This window comes from Lethenteron reissneri, chromosome 6 (genome assembly GCF_015708825.2).
Source record: "Lethenteron reissneri isolate LAM-NWPU_2019-01 chromosome 6, ASM1570882v1, whole genome shotgun sequence".
In the NCBI taxonomy this organism is placed as follows: Eukaryota; Metazoa; Chordata; class Hyperoartia; order Petromyzontiformes; family Petromyzontidae; genus Lethenteron; species Lethenteron reissneri.
Window position 1 is genome coordinate 5,087,010 of NC_083784.1, and position 20,484 is coordinate 5,107,493.

At 56.9% G+C, this 20,484-nt stretch overlaps 1 protein-coding gene across 1 annotated transcript in view; it reads left to right on the forward strand.

Annotated features, from left to right (window-relative positions):
* The first annotated feature begins 12,932 nt into the window (after positions 1–12,932).
* The window catches only part of LOC133355102 (syntaxin-binding protein 5-like), a 24,104-nt gene continuing 16,552 nt past the window's right edge, over positions 12,933–20,484 (forward strand). Inside the window, exons 1-2 of the mRNA XM_061572403.1 lie at positions 12,933–12,995; positions 14,020–14,200. Of these exons, the coding sequence (XP_061428387.1) occupies positions 12,933–12,995; positions 14,020–14,200 (244 nt within the window). The remainder of the gene's footprint in view (positions 12,996–14,019; positions 14,201–20,484) is intronic.

The following is a 20,484-nucleotide window of genomic DNA, read 5'->3' on the forward strand; positions in this document are numbered from 1 at the left end:
GGTAGCTGTGCATCGTGTGGGTGATGAAGATTTGTGCAACTTTATTGATACGAGTTTAAGAGGAGAGGGGGATGGGAGGCGATCCAGGGGGGGGAGCGGGGGGATTGTCCAGTTACTCCTCTACTTATGAACAAGGGAGGTTCCAGATTCTGTTCGTAAGTCGATTTGTAAATCCAACTTTACTCCTGTCGATTCCAAAAATGTTATACTGCGTGTACACTAAACACGGGAAATGCCTTTACAAGTTGTATCATCTCCTGGAGATGTAGATGCCACTGGTTATTCACGTTCTGCAGATGTAGATGCCACCACCACCACCACTATTTATTGCGCGGCGGTTGAACTAACGACTCTCGGTCCGAACAGGCAACTGGACATACGGACATGTTTTGTTCGTATCTCTCAAAGTTCGTAAGTCGAATGTTCGTAAGTAGAAGAGTCCCTGTAATCTTGAATGTGTGTGGTGATGATCTTCGCTTGAGAGCGAGATCCTCAAGCCGGTTCAGAATAGAGATTATGTATAAAAATGCAACGTTTCAGGCAATAGCCCTTATTCATAGCACGGAGCTCCTCTGTGTGTGTGTGCGCGCGCGTGTGTGTGACGTGAGATTGACATGGCTCATAGGGCGAGGTGTGTAGCCTCTGGTCGCGTGAGTTATAAGTGCTTCTCTGACCTTTAAGATGATACTCGTCGTGTACGGCTGGGTGTGGGAAGGAATATCCACCCCTAGCCGAGCACGCGCGCGTGTGTGTGTGTGAGACTGTGTGCTAGGTACACAGACAAAGATCCCCCGTGTAGCCTTTGCCAGGGTATTTGGGCAAGTGCTGTGAGCGAGCACCTATGAAGGCCGACATTTACACACCGCGCCGTGCACTTGGTTATATCGACGCAGAGGAGTCTGCATGTTGGTTTAGTGGGGAGACAAAGGCGGCCCAGGCGTGATAATGGCCACACCATCACCTCGTGCGCTGTGCTCTCCTTAATAGGTGCTCGCAAACAGCACTTGCCCCGACAGCCTGTGTAGGCTACACGGGGGACCCGTGTCTTTGTGTGGGTGAGCAAAACGCCTGAACAATGTGGGAAGTCAGACCAACGCACACACGTGGAATGTCTAATTAGAGTGACGTTGACCTCTGATTCCCCTCGATGACCCCTGCCAACACTCACCCTCGCACACTCACCCCGCACTCACCCTGCCACCACTCACCCTCCCACACTCACCCACACACTCACTCACCCTGCCAACACTCACCCACACTCACACACACTGTCACTCACCCACACTTTCACTCACCGTGCCAACACTCACCCACACTCTCTCACCTCCTACAGATCTCCCTCCCTCACCCACATTCCTCACGCTCACCCTCTCCACAGCACACACTCACCACCAGCACGCCTCGCCCACAACTCGTTCCCGACTCAATCTCTCACTTCTCACCTTAACTCACCCCAGCTCCAGCCACCCGCCTCACCCCACTCCTTCCTACTCCCCCCACCTCCTCCTTAATCCCCCTTCCCTCTCTACCCCACTCCCTACCCCCTTCCTCATTTCCTCCCTCACCCCCGCGGTTCGAACATTCGCCACTGACATTAGCTGTGGCCTGGAATCGAACTTTTGCAGTAGCAGTAGCAGAAGGAGCAGAAGTAGCAGCAGCAGTAGTAGCAGCAGCAGTAGCCCCAGCAGTAACAGTAGGAGTTAGCAGTATCAGCAGGAGTAGCAGTGTTGTGGTCATACGCACAAAGCATTATTTACCAGGGCGACCGCTGAAGTCGAACCGCGGCTAGTGAGTTCCTGGGGAGGTGGGGGGATGCGTCAGAGGGCGGTCACGGGGGCGGGGGGGGGGTTGCCACCCGTCCCGGTTTTTCACAGAATCGCCCGTCAAATCTATTGACTTTCCAGAGCGAGTTGTGTACAATACTGCCGTACAGTATATCTATATTTTATTAATATCCCCCCCCTCCAAGGATAATCCCTTGCGATGGAACATCCCGTTTGCTAGGGTGTCCAGGGTGACAAGTGACACATGCATAGCAAACACATGATGACACACACACACAAAGGTAAATATCCCCCAACATTGCCTTTTTTATAAACGGTTTGGGGGGCAAGTGCTGTGAGCAAGTAGCACTTATGAAGGTGGGTGGCCAGCACCACGCCCGGTCGCCTTTGTCTCCCCAGTGCTGATGTTTAAACACCTCACCAGGCACTCATTTATGGCCGAGTCTACCTCGGGGAGGCCCAGGACGGGTTCACATATTCGCCAACACCGATGTTGACCGTGAGCGGGAATCCAACTCGGGTCGCTGGGTTCATCGAGCAATGCGCTAATCACTACGCCACCGCTCCCCACTAACACACACACACACTTAAACACGTACGCCCACACACTCGCATGCATACACACAAAGACAAAGATCCCCCCCATCCTATAGCCTTAACAGACTCCTGGGGCAAGTGCTGTTCGCGAGCACCTATGAAGGCCGGCGCGGCACACGAGGGGGTGGGGTAGCCAGCACCACGCCCAAAGACAAAGATTCCCCTTATAGCCTTCAACAGACTGTGTTAGGGCAAGTGCTGTTTGCGAGCACCCATACACCTATGCAAGTGACGCGTTGCAGAATGCACTCTTGACTGCAACAGCCACGAAAATGTCGCGCAGCATTTGCTTAAGTAAGCAAATCTGCGAAACCGGTTTTCGACATTCTGGGTGTCATCAGCAGCGCCGCGCTTGTTAAAACAGACGGGCCCCCTCGAGTCGCCAAATGTCATGGGGAAGGGCACTCCAAGCAGGCCGCGGTTTGCGCTGAGAATGCCGTGCAGGGGATGTGTGGATTCCACCTCGCCGGGTCTGTGCGGGGGGAGGGGAGTGAGGAGTCTCTGCCTCGTTTGGCACGCGTGGGCTTCCTCCACGTGCTCCGCTTTCCTGCCTCGTTAATTTGACCCGAAAACATCGTACATATGTAGAGGACAGCAGAGCTTGGGGGTGGTAGGGGGGGGTAGGAATATGGCACTGGCTCATCATCACCCCGCGTAGCTGCTGCTGCTGGTTTGCCGCTGCTCTGTGGTTGATCCTCCTGGCAACTCTGAGTCGTCGTCGTCCCCACCCCTCTCTCTCTCTCTGAGTCGACCTCTTTCTCAGTCGTCCTCTCTCTCTCTGAGCCCTCCTCTCTCTGCAGTCGTCCATTCTCACCGAGTCGTTCTCTCTCTCTCTCTCTGAGTCGTCCTCTCTCAACACAAGTCGAACTCGTGATGATGATTGTAAATAACCTGCCCCCCCCGCCCCACCCCCTCCTTTTCCCAACCTACTGGCGATTCGATTAGACAGTCGATCACTTTGTCGTCTCACCGTGGTGAGTGTAGCGGCCTCTAGTGGCGGTTCACGTTGAGTAACGTTGACCGCCCAGTGCATCTATTGGCGAATGGATGGAAGGGGAGGAGCGGTGGCGCAGTGGTTAGCGCGCTGCGCTGTTGAAGCCGGTGACCTGAGTTCACCCCTGGGACGGGGGCCCCGTGTTTCCTGCCGATAAGCACCGCTCCTTGCCGCAGAGTTGAGAAACACGGGTTCGAGGCCGTCCCGCGTGTGTATATTGAGCCAAGTGTCACGTTGACTGCGTTTAACCAAGTGAGAGTTCTAGAGACCAGGAGAGAGTCGCATTCGCAAGTGGCCTCCTGGGGGGGTCGGGGGGGGCATCCTTCGGCCAGTAGAGGTGGGGGGGGTGGTGAAGGGGCGAGGGGTTTACGACGCTCGCTGTTGCGCGACCACAAGCGAGTACATTCACGAGCGTCCGTGTCGCTGTTCATCCTCCTCCGTTTAAGGAGCGAAGACCACGATGGGTTTACGGACCACAGTGTGGGTTGCTTGGCCAATAACAAGCGCTGTGCCCCCCCCCCCCATTGACCCAGCCCCCCGAAACTAACTCCCCCCCCCCTTACCCCCTCCGCGTATCCCCTACCCCCACGTGTCCCCCCACTGTGGCTGCTTGCCCTGTGAGTTTCGCTGTACGCGAGGGCCTTTGAAATGAACAGCGGTGGCATTTCCGTTTTCAACTCTTGTTTGCTGGTGGAGGTGGGTGGGGCGTGAAGGGAGGGGGGGTGGTAGTATGGATAGTTGATTTTAAGGGGTTTCCTCAACCAGAAACCCATTTCACCACATCCCGCTTGCCGCGTCAGCTGATGGCGAAACTGGGGGTGGGCGGATTGAAATAAATAAATAAATAAGCGGAACGCGTGTTGCGGAACGTGACTCGCGTGGAACTCGTGGTTGTTGTTGTTGCGGTTGATGATGATGCTGCTGCTGTTGTTGTGATTGTTGTTGTTGCGGTTGTTGTTCACTCTGGTTGTTGTGGTGGTGGTTGTTGTTGCTTGTACTACTAGTTTACTTTGGTTGTTGCTTGTATTAGTAGTTTATTGTGGTGGTGGTTGTTGTTGTTGCTTATTGTCGTAGTTTATTGTGGTGGTAGTTGTTGTTGCTTGTAGTAGTTAATTGTGGTTGGGGTTGGGCTGGGTTGAGGCTGGGCTGGGTTGAGGCTGGGCTGTGTTGAGGCTGGGCTGGGTTGAGGCTGGGCTGGGTTGAGGCTGGGCTGGGTTGAGGCTGGGCTGGGTTGAGGCTGGGCTGGGTTGAGGCTGGGCTGGGTTAAGGCTGAGCTAGGTTGAGCCCTGGGTTAGGCTGGGTTGAGGCTGGGTCGAGGCTGGGCTAGTCTGGGCTGAGTTGAGCCCTGGGTCGAGGCTGGGCTGGGTTGAGGCTGGGCTGGGTTGAGACTGGGCTGGTTTCAGCGCTGGGTGAGGCTGCGTTGAGGCTGGGCTGGGTTGAGGCTGGGCTGGGTTGATCCCAGCGTGTACGGAGTGCGAGGCTCGGGGCGCACGAGTCCGAGCCGTGGCGCCGCTGTTACCCACTGAGCGCCGCCACCGCGTCCGTGACGGGCCGGGTCGCGTAATGCGCGGAGCGTGTGGAGTCCTAACACACACGGGGCGGGGGGGGGGGCATTGGGATACAAAGTTTGAGAGAGAGGATTGCGTTGGAAGGGGGAGCTGGGTGTGGTTGAGAGAGGAGGGAGTGTCAGTGGGGGGGTGGGAAGGAGAGTATAAGGAGAGGGGTCGAAGGGGAGATGTGGAAGGGGGAGGGAGGATAAGGCAGAGGAAAGTAGGAGGGGGGACAGAGCGTGTGGGCAGGCATGTGCAGCGATGGAGGAGAGAGGCAGGGAGGTACGCATAGGGCGAGTACGGGACTGGGAAGGGAGGAAAGTGTGAGGGTAGGGAGGTGTAGGGGGAGGTGTAGGGGCAGGGAGAGAGAGGAATAAAGACGGGCGAGGGAGTAGAGCGCAGTGAGGAAGGGAGCGGGGATGGAGAGAGATGGGGGGGGGGCAGCCGAGGCCGTCCCCGTGTTTGTCACTGTGGCACTGGGAGCGGACTCGTCACGTGCGCAGGCGAGAGCCGACACCCGCCTCGTGCCAGGGGCGGAGGAGAACCCCGGGCACACAGGGCAGGGGGGAGGGGGGGCACAAAGGGGAGGGGCGGGCACGCTGGGGGGGGGGGGGCACACAGGGGGGGGGGGGCACACAGGGGGGGGGGGGCACACAGGGGAGGGGGGGCACACAGGGGAGGGGGGGCACACAGGGGAGGGGGGGCACAGGGGAGGGGGGGCACAGGGGAGGGGGGGGGCACACAGGGGAGGGGGGGCACACGCTGGGGGGGGGGGGCGCTCACACAGCCCGCGACTCCACTCAACGCGAAGCCTACACACGCACGCGCACGCATGTGACTCGCCGCAAGCATCCTAGCCGCACTAATCGGGTGCTGGAGAGCGCGGAATATTTGCCACGGCCTGCCAAAGCTGTCCTTCCAAACTGAGCGCCACGCTCTCGGTCGCTCCGAGCGCTGGCGAGGGCACTCCTGTCCCTGTGCGTTCCGCGCCTCCTGAATGTCGTTTGAACGTTCGAGTTGAGCTGTACGTTAATCACGAGTTCATGCGAGAGGCGAGCAAGTTCTGATTGGTCGTTGTCCATCGCGTGAACCACGGCGTGCAGATGCGCTGCTCGTTTCCGTGAAGCGCCCCGCTGGAGGTTTAGGAGCGGACGCTCGGCGGGAGCGGACGGCGCGCGGAAGCATTTACCAGGGCGGCCGGCGAGCTCCAAACCTCTTGCAGACAGAGCAGGCTGAGTGAAAGCCCCACTCCCGGGCTGGGCCTTGCGGGTGCTCGCTCGCTCGCCCACGTGGGGCAGGCCTTCGTTGAGCCTGCAGCTGAGCCTTACAAAGCCTCGGACCGTGTTAACTTCTAAATGTGTGTGAATACGTGGCGGCTAAGAGCCTTGGGCTGCTGCGAGCATCGAACGATTTACCCAGCGGGGGTCCTGCTGGACTCTACGATCACCGCGTTCCTCCGGATTGCGAGACCCGGGGAAAGTAAGAAGCGCACACCCGGCACCCTGAACTTCCAAAAAAATGAATGTGCGCCCAGTAGCAATAAAGTTGTGCAGATCTGGTGAAACACTCTAAAACAACAACAACAACCGCCATTCGCCACTAAGTGGCGGTGACGTCACCACGACGCTTGTGCGAGGCCTATGTGCACCTTGAGGCCACGTGAAGTGTCGAACGCCCGCTGGCAGGAGGTCACGGGGCATACCCAGGTGCCACGGGTCGACTGACCAAGATGACCGTGCTTTAGCCACCCGACGCTCCGCTCATTGTTGTGTGCGTCGCTCCTCCGCCCTCCGTTGTTGTTGGAGGGCGACTGCCTCCAACTGCCCAGTAGTGTTCTACACTCTAAAAGAGCGCACACACACACACACGCGTACTCGCACTGTCTCGCACAGAGACGGAGAAATGCGCAAATCTCGCCCCATGTAGCATTTAACAGGCTGTTGGGGCAAGCGCTGTTAGCGAGCGCCTATTAAGGCTGGCCAAGGAACACACGAGAGGAGGGTGGGGTGATCAGCACCGCGCTCAGCCGCCTTTGTCTCCCCAGTGGTGATGTTCACACACCGCCACTCGTTTTAAAGGCCGAGTCGACCTAGGGGGAGCCCTACGACCGGCTGTGAGAGGGAAGGAGAGGCAGGGAGGCTGTAAGGGGAGGGAGGGGTGCAGGAGGGGGACGACGACTCTGGAGACGCGAGATGGAGGAGCGACAGACGAGCGGGGGAAGGCAGAGGCAGCAGCAGCCACCCCCTCTCCAAGCTCTGCGGTCCTCCGCGTATGACGGTGTTTTCCGCCAGTTGATGAGCGTTCGTACGTTTGGGAGGAAAAAATCTGAACCTCCCCGCCGGAGAAAACCCACGCCTTGTGCGAGAGGGCAACACTCTATTCATTCCCGTACAGAAAGGATTGTTGGAGACTAATCCTCTTGCTGTACTACCCGCTGCCCCCTGCCCCCCCCCCCCTCCTCCCCACTGGGGTTCCGCAGGACAGGGTCGTGACGGCTACGGGGCAATTTAAATAAACGTCGGGGGGGTTGGGGAGCAAAGCGAGAGATTTACATCAAATCTGCCGACCCGTGTCGCTTTGGATTCCCGGCGCGAGCACGCACTCTGGACGCGAGCTGGGGAACTCGGCGTTCATCGGGGAATAGAAGCGAGCACGAGGCATGGCGCCGAGCTCCGGGGAGCGCCGGCGCGTGGCGCGTTGTGACGCGTTCACTGGTGGGTGGGCCTCACCCTCGGGGACCCCACAGTGCACGCACCACCCTCTCTTCCTACTCCTCTGCTACCCCCACTACCTCCTCCCCCCACCACCTCCTCTCCCCCCCACTACCTCCCTCCCCCCCACCTCCCCCCCCCCACCACCTCCCCCCCCCCCCACCTCCTCCCCCCCACCACCTCCTCTCCCCCACCACCTCCTCTCCCTCCTCCCCCCCCACCTCCTCTCCCCAACCACCTCCTCCCCCCCCCCCCCCACCACCTCGCCTCTGTAGCTCTCCGGCTGTTCACGTTCAACATTTCTCAGCGCAGGTTGACAAAGCGTCCTGCACGGACCCCTGTCCGTCCGTAATGTGGTGGGAGCCAGGATGGGTGGGTGGAGGGGCAGAATGTTGGGCGTAGTGGGTGGGGGTGGCAGAGTGGGTGGGTGGGTGGGGGGCCGTAGTGGGTGGGCAGGGTGGGTGAGTGGTTTGGGAGAGGGGGGGACAGGGGGGGTGGGGCACTATAACGCTCGGACGAATCGATCGGAGACGCATCGCCCACATCGTCGCCCAATAAATATGCAAACGCGGTGTGACCTTCAGGCTGCTCGCGAGCTCCCCCCCCCCCCATACCGTGAAGAAAACTCCGCCGCCGCGTGTCGGAGAGCATTTCGGATTCCGTGCTTAATACTGGACGTCTGTGAAAAAGAGCTTCATAGCTCATCGGATTCCTCCAGTAATAATCAATATTTCGATTCTGATTATAGTTCCCCCCCCCCTCCACCACCACCCACTAGTACCGCCGTCACGTGATGGAAGAATCCAAAATTCCACGCGGAAATCTCTCCCACGGCGGTGCATGGGCCCCTTCCGTTGCGTTATCAGGGAACGAGCCCGCAGAAGCGGATGTCGCAGAGCTACTGCTGAGATCGCTGCCTCTTGCAAGTGACGCTCTGGTCGATACACATCAGAGGGCAGCTCTCTCGCAACTGCCCTGCCACCGAGAGTAATGTTCATTGTGTGATGGGCAACCCGTTGATCTTTAACTGTCAGAGATAGAGTCTTTCCCAAGTTAAGTGCAGGGCCAACGTGGATGCAATGGTTTTCATTTTTGTGCAGTCGTTCGTGGCCGGGCTGGGAATGTCCACTCACTACACTTTACTCAGCACTCGGTCTGTGTGAGTCAATGGGTCCCTATGGGTCACTGCATTACATTAGTCTGTGGGTCTCTATGTAAGTCTGTGGGTCACTGTGTGAGTCATTGGTGACCGGTTTCCAGAATGTCCACTCAACTCCATTTCAACCCTGATTGGAACCCAGCCTCTCAGCGGTGTTGGGCTCAGTGTCTCTGACCTCTGAAATGGGTGCAAGTGCTGTTAGCGAGCACCTATTAAGGGCAGACACGCACACAAGGACATGGTGTGCCCAGCGCAGATCTGGTGGTGGCCTTCATTCTAATTGGATCTCAATTTCAGAGGGGAGGGGCCGAGCCAAACTCATCCTCGCAGCTCTTGAAGCTTATCCCAAGACGACGGCTCGGCACGGCCCGCGTCTGACTTTTTAACGGGCGTGGAAACGCAGCAACGACCCTTCCGCCTCTCTCTCACGCGCGCTCTCCGCCCGTTCTGTCTCCCTGCGTTTCGTAGAGTCCTAATGAGCCTTCGTCTGTCGGTCCCTCCACCCCTGGGTGTGTGGCATCACGGTGGTGTAGTGGTTGGCGCATTGCGGGCCTTGGAACCAACCGTGACCCGAGTTTAATTGCCTATAACCACCGCCTATGATGGTGACGTGTATCAGAACCGTATTGCGGGCCTCCCCTCGGTCGACTCGGCCTCAAATAAGTAACCTGGGTGGGGATGCTTCAACATCAGCACGGGGGCGACAGCGGTGGCCGGGCGTGGTGGTGGTGGCTGCCATGTGCAGTGTTATGACTCGGGCCTGTGGAAGGATAGATTTAGAACTCCGGGATCGTTACGTGGCACCGTTGAGGGGAGGGGGAGCGAGGAAGGGGGGGGAGTGTGGGTGCCATAGTTTACATGGAGTGCTCTTGAAAATAACATCTGTTAATTCAGAAGGATTTGTTTAAAGCCGATTAGCTAACCCTGTATATGTAAACACAAATATAAACGTGCGTGTGTGTGTATATATTTAATTTGTATGCAGAGACACGAATTGGAGTTCTACTCATGTTTGCCTTTTACCTAAAATGCCCTGCGACGACGCGCCCGCGGCCTAACGCTCGCCGCCTCCTTCGGCGCGTTCGTCAAGCCGAGCAGGAGTGGTTCTTGATGTCGAGCCTGGCCTCATGGTCAACGTGGGGCCTGACCTCACGGTCAACGTGGGGCCTGACCTCACAGTCAACGTGGGGCCTGACCTCATGGTCAACGTGGGGCCTGACCTCACAGTCAACGTGGGGCCTGACCTCACGGTCAACGTGGGGCCTGACCTCATGGTCAACGTGGGGCCTGACCTCACGGTCAACGTGGGGCCTGACCTCACAGTCAACGTGGGGCCTGACCTCACGGTCAATGTGGGGCCTGGCCTCGTGGTCAACGTGGGGCCTGACCTCACGGTCAACGTGGGGCCTGGCCTCGTGGTCAACGTGGGGCCTGACCTCACGGTCAACGTGGGGCCTGACCTCACGGTCAACGTGGGGCCTGGCCTCGTGGTCAACGTGGGGCCTGACCTCACGGTCAACGTGGGGCCTGGCCTCGTGGTCAACGTGGGGCCTGACCTCACGGTCAATGTGGGGCCTGACCTCACAGTCAACGTGGGGCCTGACCTCACAGTCAACGTGGGGCCTGACCTCACGGTCAACGTGGGGCCTGGCCTCGTGGTGAACGTGGGGCCTGGCCTCGTGGCGAACGTGGGGCCTGGCCTCGTGGTGAACGTGGAGCCTGGCCTTGTGGTGAACGTGGGGCCTGGCCTCGTGGTGAACGTGGGGCCTGGCCTCGTGGTGAACGTGGGGCCTGGCCTCGTGGTCAACGTGGGGCCTGACCTCACGGTCAACGTGGGGCCTAACCTCACGGTCAACGTGGGGCCTGGCCTCGTGGTGAACGTGGGGCCTGGCCTCGTGGTGAACGTGGAGCCTGGCCTCGTGGTGAACGTGGGGCCTGGCCTCGTGGTCAACGTGGGGCCTGGCCTCGTGGTGAACGTGGGGCCTGGCCTCGTGGTGAACGTGGAGCCTGGCCTCGTGGTGAACGTGGGGCCTGACCTCACGGTCAACGTGGGGCCTGGCCTCGTGGGGCCACAGCATGGCCGTAAGAGCCTCGCTCAGTCCTAGAGGCACAAGCGAGACGCGGCGGCGGGCTGGCGGTGACGACTGAGCCGTGTCCCAATCTGCGCTGGGCAGCCCCTAGGTCCAGCTCGGCGTAAAAATGTTTCCTTTTTTTGGTGGGGAATATAACGGCGGTGGTGGGACGGGGTGGAGGGGGGGTGCACGTGGGAAGATCGCGTTACATAACCCTGCTCGCTGATCCTCCCTCCTCTTCCACACTCGCCCCACCCCACTACTGTCCCCTCTCCCCGCTGATCTGCTCCCCCACTCCCATTCCTTCACTATCCTTCACTATCTCCCACCCTCGCTCGCTCCCCCCCCCCCCCCCCCCCCCCCACTGTCCCCACTCCACTTACTCCCCGACTCTTCCCGTTCGCCTATTCTACCACTACCATATTCCCCACTCTCCCCACGCATGTCACTCTCCCTCCCACTCTCTCCACTCTCCACACTCTCTCCGCTCTCCCCACTCGCACCACTCGCACCACTCTCCCCACTCTCCCCACTCACGTCACTTTTACCACTGACACCACTCTCCCCTACTCACTACTCCCCCTCCACTCACATCGCTCTCCCCACTCTCCCCACTCTCCCCACTCACACCATTCTCCCCACTCTCCACACTCTCTCCGCTCTCCCCACTCGCACCACTCGCACCAATCTCCCTCCACTCTCCCCACTCTCTCCACTCACGTCACTTTTACCACTGACACCACTCTCCCCTACTCACTACTCCCCCTCCACTCACATCGCTCTCCCCACTCTCCCACTCTCCCTCCACTCTCAACTCGAGCACCAAAGCCCTGGCACTCCCCAGATCGCGAACTCTGTCACGGCCCCATCACTCCAGCTATAGCCTCATAGTAACCAAACCTCCAGCCTTCGCTCGAGCACTAGCCTTGCACCTAACCATCAACATTGATTTTATTAAGTTAATTCAAATATTGCACCGGGAAAAAAATGAATCCCTGGGATGGACACGTCTCATCTGCAAGGGTGTCCAGGGTGTCGATTGACGTGAACAGTGAACTCGTGATGAAAATCCCCCACCCCCCCCCCCCCCCGCATAGCCATAGCAAACCGTTAGGGAAAGTGCTGTTAGTGAGCGCCTATGAAGGCCGTCACGACACACGAGTGGGTGGGTGGGTGGCTAGCACCACGCCCAGCCGCCTTTGTCTCCCCAGTACTGATGTTTGCAAACTGCACCAAGCACTCATTTAAGGTCGAGCCGATAACGAACCTCGAGACTCGGTGAGGGTCTCCGACGTCAATAAATTGCGTCCGTTTCACTCACTGGTTTTCGTCAGTGTCGCTCTCCATGGTCCTGAACCAACCAGTGTAACTCTCCATGGGCCTGAACCAACCAGTGTAACTCTCCATGGGCCTGAACCAACCAGTGTAACTCTCCATGGGCCTAAACCAACCAGTGTAACTGTCCATAGCCCTGAACCAACCAGTGTAACTCTCCATGGCCCTGACCTCACCAGTGTAACTCTCCATGGTCCTGAACCAACCAGTGCAACTGTCCATGGTCCTGAACTTACCAATATCGCCCTCCATGGCCCTGACCTCACCAGTGTAACTGTCCACGGTCCTGAACCAACCAGTGTAACTCTCCATGGTCCTGAACCAACTAGTGTAACTGTCCATGGTCCTGAACCAACCAGTGTAACTGTCCATGGTCCTGAACCAACTAGTGTAACTCTCCATGGTCCTGAACCAACCAGTGTAACTGTCCATGGTCCTGAACCAACCAGTGTAACTCTCCATGGTCCTGAACCAACCAGTGTAACTGTCCATGGTCCTGAACCAACCAGTGTAACTCTCCATGGTCCTGAACCAACCAGTGTAACTGTCCATGGTCCTGAACCAACTAGTGTAACTCTCCATGGTCCTGAACCAACCAGTGTAACTCTCCATGGTCCTGAACCAACCAGTGTAACTGTCCATGGTCCTGAACCAACCAGTATAACTCTCCATGGGCCTGACCTCACCAGTGTAACTCTCCATGGTCCTGAACTTACCAATATCGCTGCCCATGGTTCTGAAGTCGCCAGAGTTACTGTCCATGCTCCTCAACTCAAGAGTGTCGCTCTCCATGGTACTGAACTCATCATTGGCGCGCTGTACGTGGTCCTGAACCCGTCAATGTCACTGTCCATGAATGGTGAATGTGGCCGCCCCTGATTTCTGCAAAAGGGTCGTCCTGTGAACCGGTTCCAGCAGATGCACGGTTCGGTCCTCGCACTCGCGATCTGACGTGTGCGTGGCTTGGGTTGTGGATCGATACCGATCGGGTCGATGCAGCGATTCAGCCCGAACCCATCAGGAACACGCGCAGGAAATCCCCTAATAGGCTCCTATCCATTAGGCGATTGCATTTGAGCCGGAGACAGGGCCTAATTAATTCCCGATCAGATAAGATCACTGAATGACTGTAAAGGACGCTCGGGGGCTCAGGTCAGGGTGCAATGGCAGTTGTCCCCTAACCCCTACCCCCCCCCTCCCTCCTTATTTCCATATAAATGATGTCGGCATAGAAACCCGTAGATTCGCACAGAGACTCATAGATCGTCTCTATTGGTGAAGGGGAAAGATGGGTGTGGGGCTCGAATGGAATGGAAGGAGCTCGAGCGGTAAGAGAAAAACAAAACCGACCTCGTACCGGGGTGCGAACTGGGCCGCGTCGGAGCGAGCGGCTGGCGGCGTGGGCGCCGTCACGGCTCTGTGACGTCAGCGCGGCTCTTTGACCTCCGACGACGATGACGACGGAGAGGGGAGGGGAGGGGAGGCGAGGTCGATACGTTTCCATTCGTCATGGAATTAAAAGATGAAAAGTTGCATTTGTGTAATCAGACGTCGATTCCCCGCCCGGGGCGGCGGGGTCACGTCTCGTTAGCGGAGGCTGAATCGTTGTAATGAGCGAGCGAGCGAGGCAGGTAGCAGGCGGTGCCGTCGGGGTCGCGCCTGGAAGTGCCCCACCCCGCCCCCCCCCCCCCCGCCGCCCCCCCCCCCCCCCCCCCCGCCGCGCCCCCCCACCGCCTCTCGTGAGGGGGGAGGGAGTAGATCCGTATGGATCACGGACCCCGGATCATTTTGCACGCCCTCCGCGATTGTTGTGACAGAGCGAAGCGAAGGAGGGTTACAGACGCATGCACGCGAGCGTGTGGCCCGCAGTCCGGCGCCGTGGCGGAGGAGGCGGTGAGGGTCGGTGGATCACCGCGCTCCCGCTGCGACTCTCCAAAGTCGTGGGCGTCGAGGAGGATACCGTAATCCCGGCTCGCCCGGAGAAGGCGCTACGGCAAAGTGTGGGCTGGCCCTTCTGTATGGGATAGTGTTTCATCCTTGCACGCGTGTGTGTGTGTTTTTTTTTCCCATCGCTCCAGTTTCCTTCCACACGTAAACACCCATTAATTGGTCAATAACTCCTCCGTGTATAGAGCACCGCAGAGCTAGGAGTGGGGAGAGGTGGAGTAGGAATTTTGTTGCGTCTCTCCGCGTGGCAGAGGTCGCAATTGGGTACCCGATACCCATACCCGGCCGGGTACGGGTATCCGTTTGCGACCCTAACGAAGTTCCCGCTCGTGTGTGGTTCCTCCTCCTGCGAGTGAACGTTGTGGCGGTGGCACAGCGCTACAAGCTGACACCACCGTTACTACGCTCGGAGACACGGAGAGGGGCGCAGACGTAGATGGCGACACCGATGACGATCGATCCTCGTGGCCTTTGCGAGCGGCCTTCGTCAGAGTCCAAGAAACACGTGGCCTAGTGCAGCCAGAAGGACTTGCGTGGACTCGCACACAGACCCGCAGAGTCGAACAGAGACCCACACTCGCACAGAGACCCGCAGAAAACCTGGGGAGTCGTAATATTTCCTGGAGATTCGTGGGCGTTCTCATAGATCCACAGACTTGAATAGAGATCCACAGACTTGAATAGAGATCCATAGACTTACATGGATACCCATAGATCCTACGTAAAAAAACACACGCATAAAGACTCATAGACTTGCACTGAAATCTGTAGACTTGTTTATAGACCTACACAGAGACTCGTGTATTTTCAGAGATCCATAGACATACATAAGGGGTGGATACACTTACAGAGATCCGCAGGCTTACACAGATAGCCATAGACTTACACCGAGATCCATAGACTTTGCATGGAAATCCATATACTTACACAGAGGTCCAAACACTTACATATAGATCCACATGCTTACATGGATACCCATAGACTTACGCAGAGATCCAAAGACTCGCGTATAGATCCATGTACATACACAGAGACCCATGGACTTTCACGCAGAATTATCGACTTACATAGAGATCCGTAGACTTACATGGAGACTCTTGGACAATTTAATTGTTCGTAAGCTGAATTTTTTAAAAACAAATACATAAATATTAACATTTTTACGTGCTAGTACAGAGCTGTGCTTTATTTATTAACGCGTTAATCGTCCAAGAATACCCCACACGAGTGCTAAACAAAGTTGCCGTTAAGATATGAGCAGCCCTGCAATTCCCTGCTCAAGCCACTGCTGGAAGAAGGATGCCATCTGCGAGAGGATTCTCTGGAGAATCCGCCCCGCCCGCCTCCCCCTGCAGGGTGTCCATGGCCTACTCTTCCACGCTGGCCAGGGCAGTCTTTGGAAGGGGGTTGGGAGTCACCCCCCCCCCCCTAACATTTTGCCCCAAGACCCGCACCGTTGACGAAGCCGCTCTCGACATTGACGCTGCGGGGTTAGGAAGGTGGCGAGGCAGCGGGGGGGTGGGGGGCGGGTGATTTAGGAAACTCGCCGCATCGTTGTAAACCCGCCGCGCCGGGAACATTGAATCGAACTGCCGACCTCTGGATCGTTTGACCTCCAACTCCACTCTAAAACTAAACTGCTTTTTATTTTTACAGGCGAGGCCCACTGAGCTACGAAGCTCTTTCTTAGATGCGACCTGAACATCGCAAATTGAGGCTCAGCGGAGGTGGAAATTTAAAGCAGCAGCATGCAAATTACTACGAACCGCGGGATGCTGATTCTCAACGTGGAGGGAAAAGCCAGAGTATCCACGCGATCACGGGGAGAGACACGCAAACTGCCAAATAAACATCAGCAGGCGTCAGGGTTGGGATCGAACCCACGGCCTCCTGTATAGCAGGCGAGGTAGTTAACATCTCCTAGCCACCGTGATGATGAGAGAGAGAAACACGCAAACCGCCAAATAAACAGCAGCAGGCGTCAGGGTTGGAATCGAACCCACGGCCTCCTGCATAGCAGGCGAGGTAGTTAACATCTCCTAGCCACCGCGATGATGATGAGAGAGAGAAACACGCAAACTGCCAAATATACAGCAGCAGGCGTCAGGGTTGGGATCGAACTCGCGGCCTCCTGCATAGCAGGCGAGGTAGTTAACATCTCCTAGCCACCGTGATGATGATGAGAGAGAGAGACACGCAAACTGCCAAATATACAGCAGCAGGCGTCAGGGTTGGGATCAAACCCACGGCCTCCTGCATAGCAGGCGAGGTAGTTAACATCTCCTAGTCACCGTGGTGCCACTCACATCCACGTGGCAATGGCAGAGAGGTGGAGAGAGAGAGTAGGCGGGAGAGCGAGAGGTGGAGAGAGAGAGAAAGGAAGAGAGAGTGGCTGGGTGAGGGAGAAAGGTGGAGAGAGAGAGAGAGAGAGGAGGGAAGAGAGGGTGGGAGAGAGGAGGTGGAGAGAGAGGGAAGAATGGTGGGGGGTGGGGAAGTAGTGAATATATAATATAATTAATGAGTAATCTCTCAGACTGCTCGTGGGTGAATGACTCTACGAGGGAGGGTCATCCAGACGAGCGTCACGTCACCTGGCCCTCTTAGCAACCATCCCGACTCCATACGCTCCTCAATAACACCGAGGCACTGATAGTAACACAAATGTATAATGTAGACGACTTCTTGGTTCTTTCGGTAAAGTCACGTAGAAGGGAAGTAATAAAACAATAAAAAATAAAACATAATAAACTTATATAATATAATAATATATTTTTATTATTTTATAACTTCCCTTCTACGTGACTTTACCGAAAGAACCAAGAAGATGAATCCCTGCAGTCACGAAAGCTTTAAATCGAAATGTAGACGACGTTTCGGGCTATGGTCCTTCTTCATAGCACGTGCACAGAGAGGCCAGACGAGAGACTTCGAGTTGGAACGGAGGTCTTAGACTGCACCATTCACGCCACATACACCACGAGGCCCTGGCAGGCTGGGTGTCTAGATTATTGTGCAGGATGGCAGCAGCAGCCGCCAAATTTTCAGGATCTCGATGCCAATGTCGCGGTCTTCTGCTGGCCACGACGAGAGAGGGCTTCAGCAGTGAGAGAGAGTTCGTGTCGTGTCGCTGTTCCTCCTCCTGCGTTGATGTGAGCGCCGGCCACGGTGCGTTTGACGTGCACGGTCCAGAGTGTGGGTTGCGTGGCCCGCAGTCGCACTGCTGCGGCGCCTTCGAGGGAAGAATAACCAAAGGTGCAATGTTTGGGTCTAAAATGTGGCGTTTGTTAATTCCGTTTTGACGCGCGTCATTCATGCGAATTGCATCTCACGACGCTGTACAATAATAATGATATGCATAATCACATTTAGGGGCGTAATCCTATTTCGGGCAAGTTATTCGGTGAGCAAGTGAAACTCCCTCGGGAAGCAAAACAAATGAATGGACAAATCTAAGAGATGGTTTGCAACGCCGATGGCTTATGAACAACAGCCGTAAAAGGTATCACGAGAGAGGTGTAGAAAATGCGGTGTTATGGTACAAAGGTTCTGGCCAGAGGTCGCAACCGGGTACCCGATACCCGTACCCTACCCGATACCCGGTTACCCGTACCCAGCCGGGTACGGGTATGGGTACCCGTTTGCGACCCTGGTGCGGCCGGGTACGGGTAGACCGTGAGTCACTGGTGAGTAACTGTTTGTCACTCATTTCCCAACGTCTTGTGTCTTCTCACAATTCAAGTTCCTAGAATCAACCCACCCGCGCCTGCAACATGGCTTCATCCCAGAGGTCGCAATCAGGTACCCGATACCCGTACCCTACCCGTACCCTGCCGGGTATGGGTAGGGTACGGGTACGGCCGGGTACGGGTACGGGTACCCGTTTGCGACCCTGGTGCGGCCGGGTACGGGTAAGGAATCAAAACCCGTTTGCGACCTCTGGTTCTGGCTCTTGGCTCCTGCGCACTTCGGCGAGGGCGATCGGTCCACTCGGTGGACCGATCGCCCTCGCCGATCCGTGGGTGTCGTTGAGTTGCCGGCTGATTGTTTGACGGGCTCGCGAGTGCGGCGCAGTGGAAGCCGTGAGACGTGATGGTCGGGATGATGATGATGATGATTCCTCAACGTGTGTCTCTCTCCTCCACTGGCCGGTATGACCCGCATGAGTGAGCGTGAGGGCGAGAGAGGGGGGGGGGCGGCTGGACAGGCCTCTCGACTCGTTATGACACTGCAAGATTGCCGTGTGTGCCCGTGCGTGCGTGTGTGTAAAGATGAGTGGGGTTGTTGTTGTTGTTGGGTAGGACATTGTGGGGAACCGATAGTGTGTTGTGATTTAGCGCACTGCACTACGAACCCGACCAACACAAGTTCGATTCCCACTCGCAGCCAACGTCGGTGGCGAAAATATTCACTGGTCCTGGGCCTCCCCCAGGTCGACTCAGCCTTAAGTGAGTACCTGGTACGGTGTGTAAAGATCGCCACTGGGGAGACAAAGGCGGCCCGGCAAGGTGTTGGCCACCTGCCCCATCGTGTGCCATGCCGGATTTCAAATGGTGTTGGCGCTGACAGTACTTGCCCCGACAGTCTGTCCAGGCTATACGGATGGGGGGGGATCTTTGTCTCTGTGGGACTGGGTGGATGTTTGGCGCCGTCGTGTCTCGGCCAGGCTGATTATGGCCGTGTTTATGAGTCTATCACACACACACACCACACCACACACGCCCTGTATGCGGGGAGTCGTGGCACGGTGATTGGCAGCACTGGGCCACCGACCCAAAGAACCGAGTAGGACTCACGCTCGCATCCGACCATCGGTGACGAATGTCAGAACTGTATCCTGGGCCTCGGACAGGTCAACTCGGCGGAAAGTGAGCACCTGGCGCGGCGCGTAGACATCATCATATCGTCGCTGGGAAGACAAAGGCGGCCGGGCGCGGTGTTGGCCACCAACCCCCTCGTGTGCCGCGCTGGTCTTCAGAGGTCGAGACGCCCTTGAAAAAGAGCCTCTGAGCTCAATGGGGGCTTTACTCGGGGGAAATAGATTCCTGATTATTGCGCTGTGCTCACGAACAGCACTTGCCCCAACGGTCCGTTCAAGGCTATACGGGGGATCTTTGTCTTTTGGTGAGAAGCTCTGAGCCATAAGGTGATGGGCGTGCACCTTGGACTGCATGGTTATCACCGTGAGCTGAGCTCATTTTGACTCCTCCGATGCGATTAATCGCTCCAGCGACAGAGGCATCGTCAGCTCGTCAACAACCGAACGGCGCCGGCAAACAGATGCCAGTGCGGTGATAAGGGTTCGGCAGAATTGGTGGAGCATTCAATGTAGGACCACAGAACTTGGGCAATTTGTTGAACACACCGGTTCTGGCTAAACTTCCCACTTCGTCCGCGGATTCCTGTGTCTCCGAGTAATTCTGTACTTTCTTTAAATCATTCTCTACTCTCTGAATCATTCCGTTCTCTGTCTCTGAATCATTCTCTCTCCTTGAGAGTGGACGCAAACTGACGCGTAAAAAAAGCGAATTCTGATTTATTACGATGTTTTTCCTGTTGTTATTTTTGCCGCCACGTAGAGACTTGCGTTGAACCTTCCAACCCACTTGGCTGCGAGGCTCTGTTGGCGGGCCAGGTTGATGACGGCAGTACAGCAAGTGGGTTTGTTTTCCCCTGTCGTGCACGTAGGAAGGGGGGGGTGGGTGGTGGGGGTGGTGGTGGTGGTCTATTCTGTGCTGCACGGTGTTTGCGCGGCAGTGGGATTGGCCTTTCGGAGCTGGGATGGATGCTGGGGTTTCTCCGGGTTGTCCGGGTTCCTCCCATAACGAAGCCAAACTCTCGTTGATTTCAAGAAGGTTGGGGGGGGGGGGAATTGGCCGATCAACCCAGTGTAGCAGGACCCTCCCGAGAAGAGAACTTGAGACTCGGTGTGATGATGGTGTCCTTGATAATCAGACTACTTGGTTCTTAGTTGTATCACAGGGTGGCTAGCACGCTGCGCTACGAACCCAGCATCCCAAGTCCCATTGCCGGCCCACGGCTGACATCAGTGGCGAGTGACATCTGAACCCCTCCGGGGGGTGTCCACCAATCAGCACCCAGCACTGACCGGTGAAGTATGGTCGAACAACCCTCACGGCCCACACGTTGGCAGAAATACTTTAATCCAGCGGTGGATTGACAAAGGGCCACAAATAATCACAATTGTTATATCGGAGATGCGGAGGGGAGGTGGCGGGGCGAGGGGGGGTGGCTTCACCGTGCCTCAAGCTGCACGGTGAATCTGTCTTCGCGGGGGGCGGACAAATGTGTCGACCGGGAGGGGGTTGGGGGGGGGG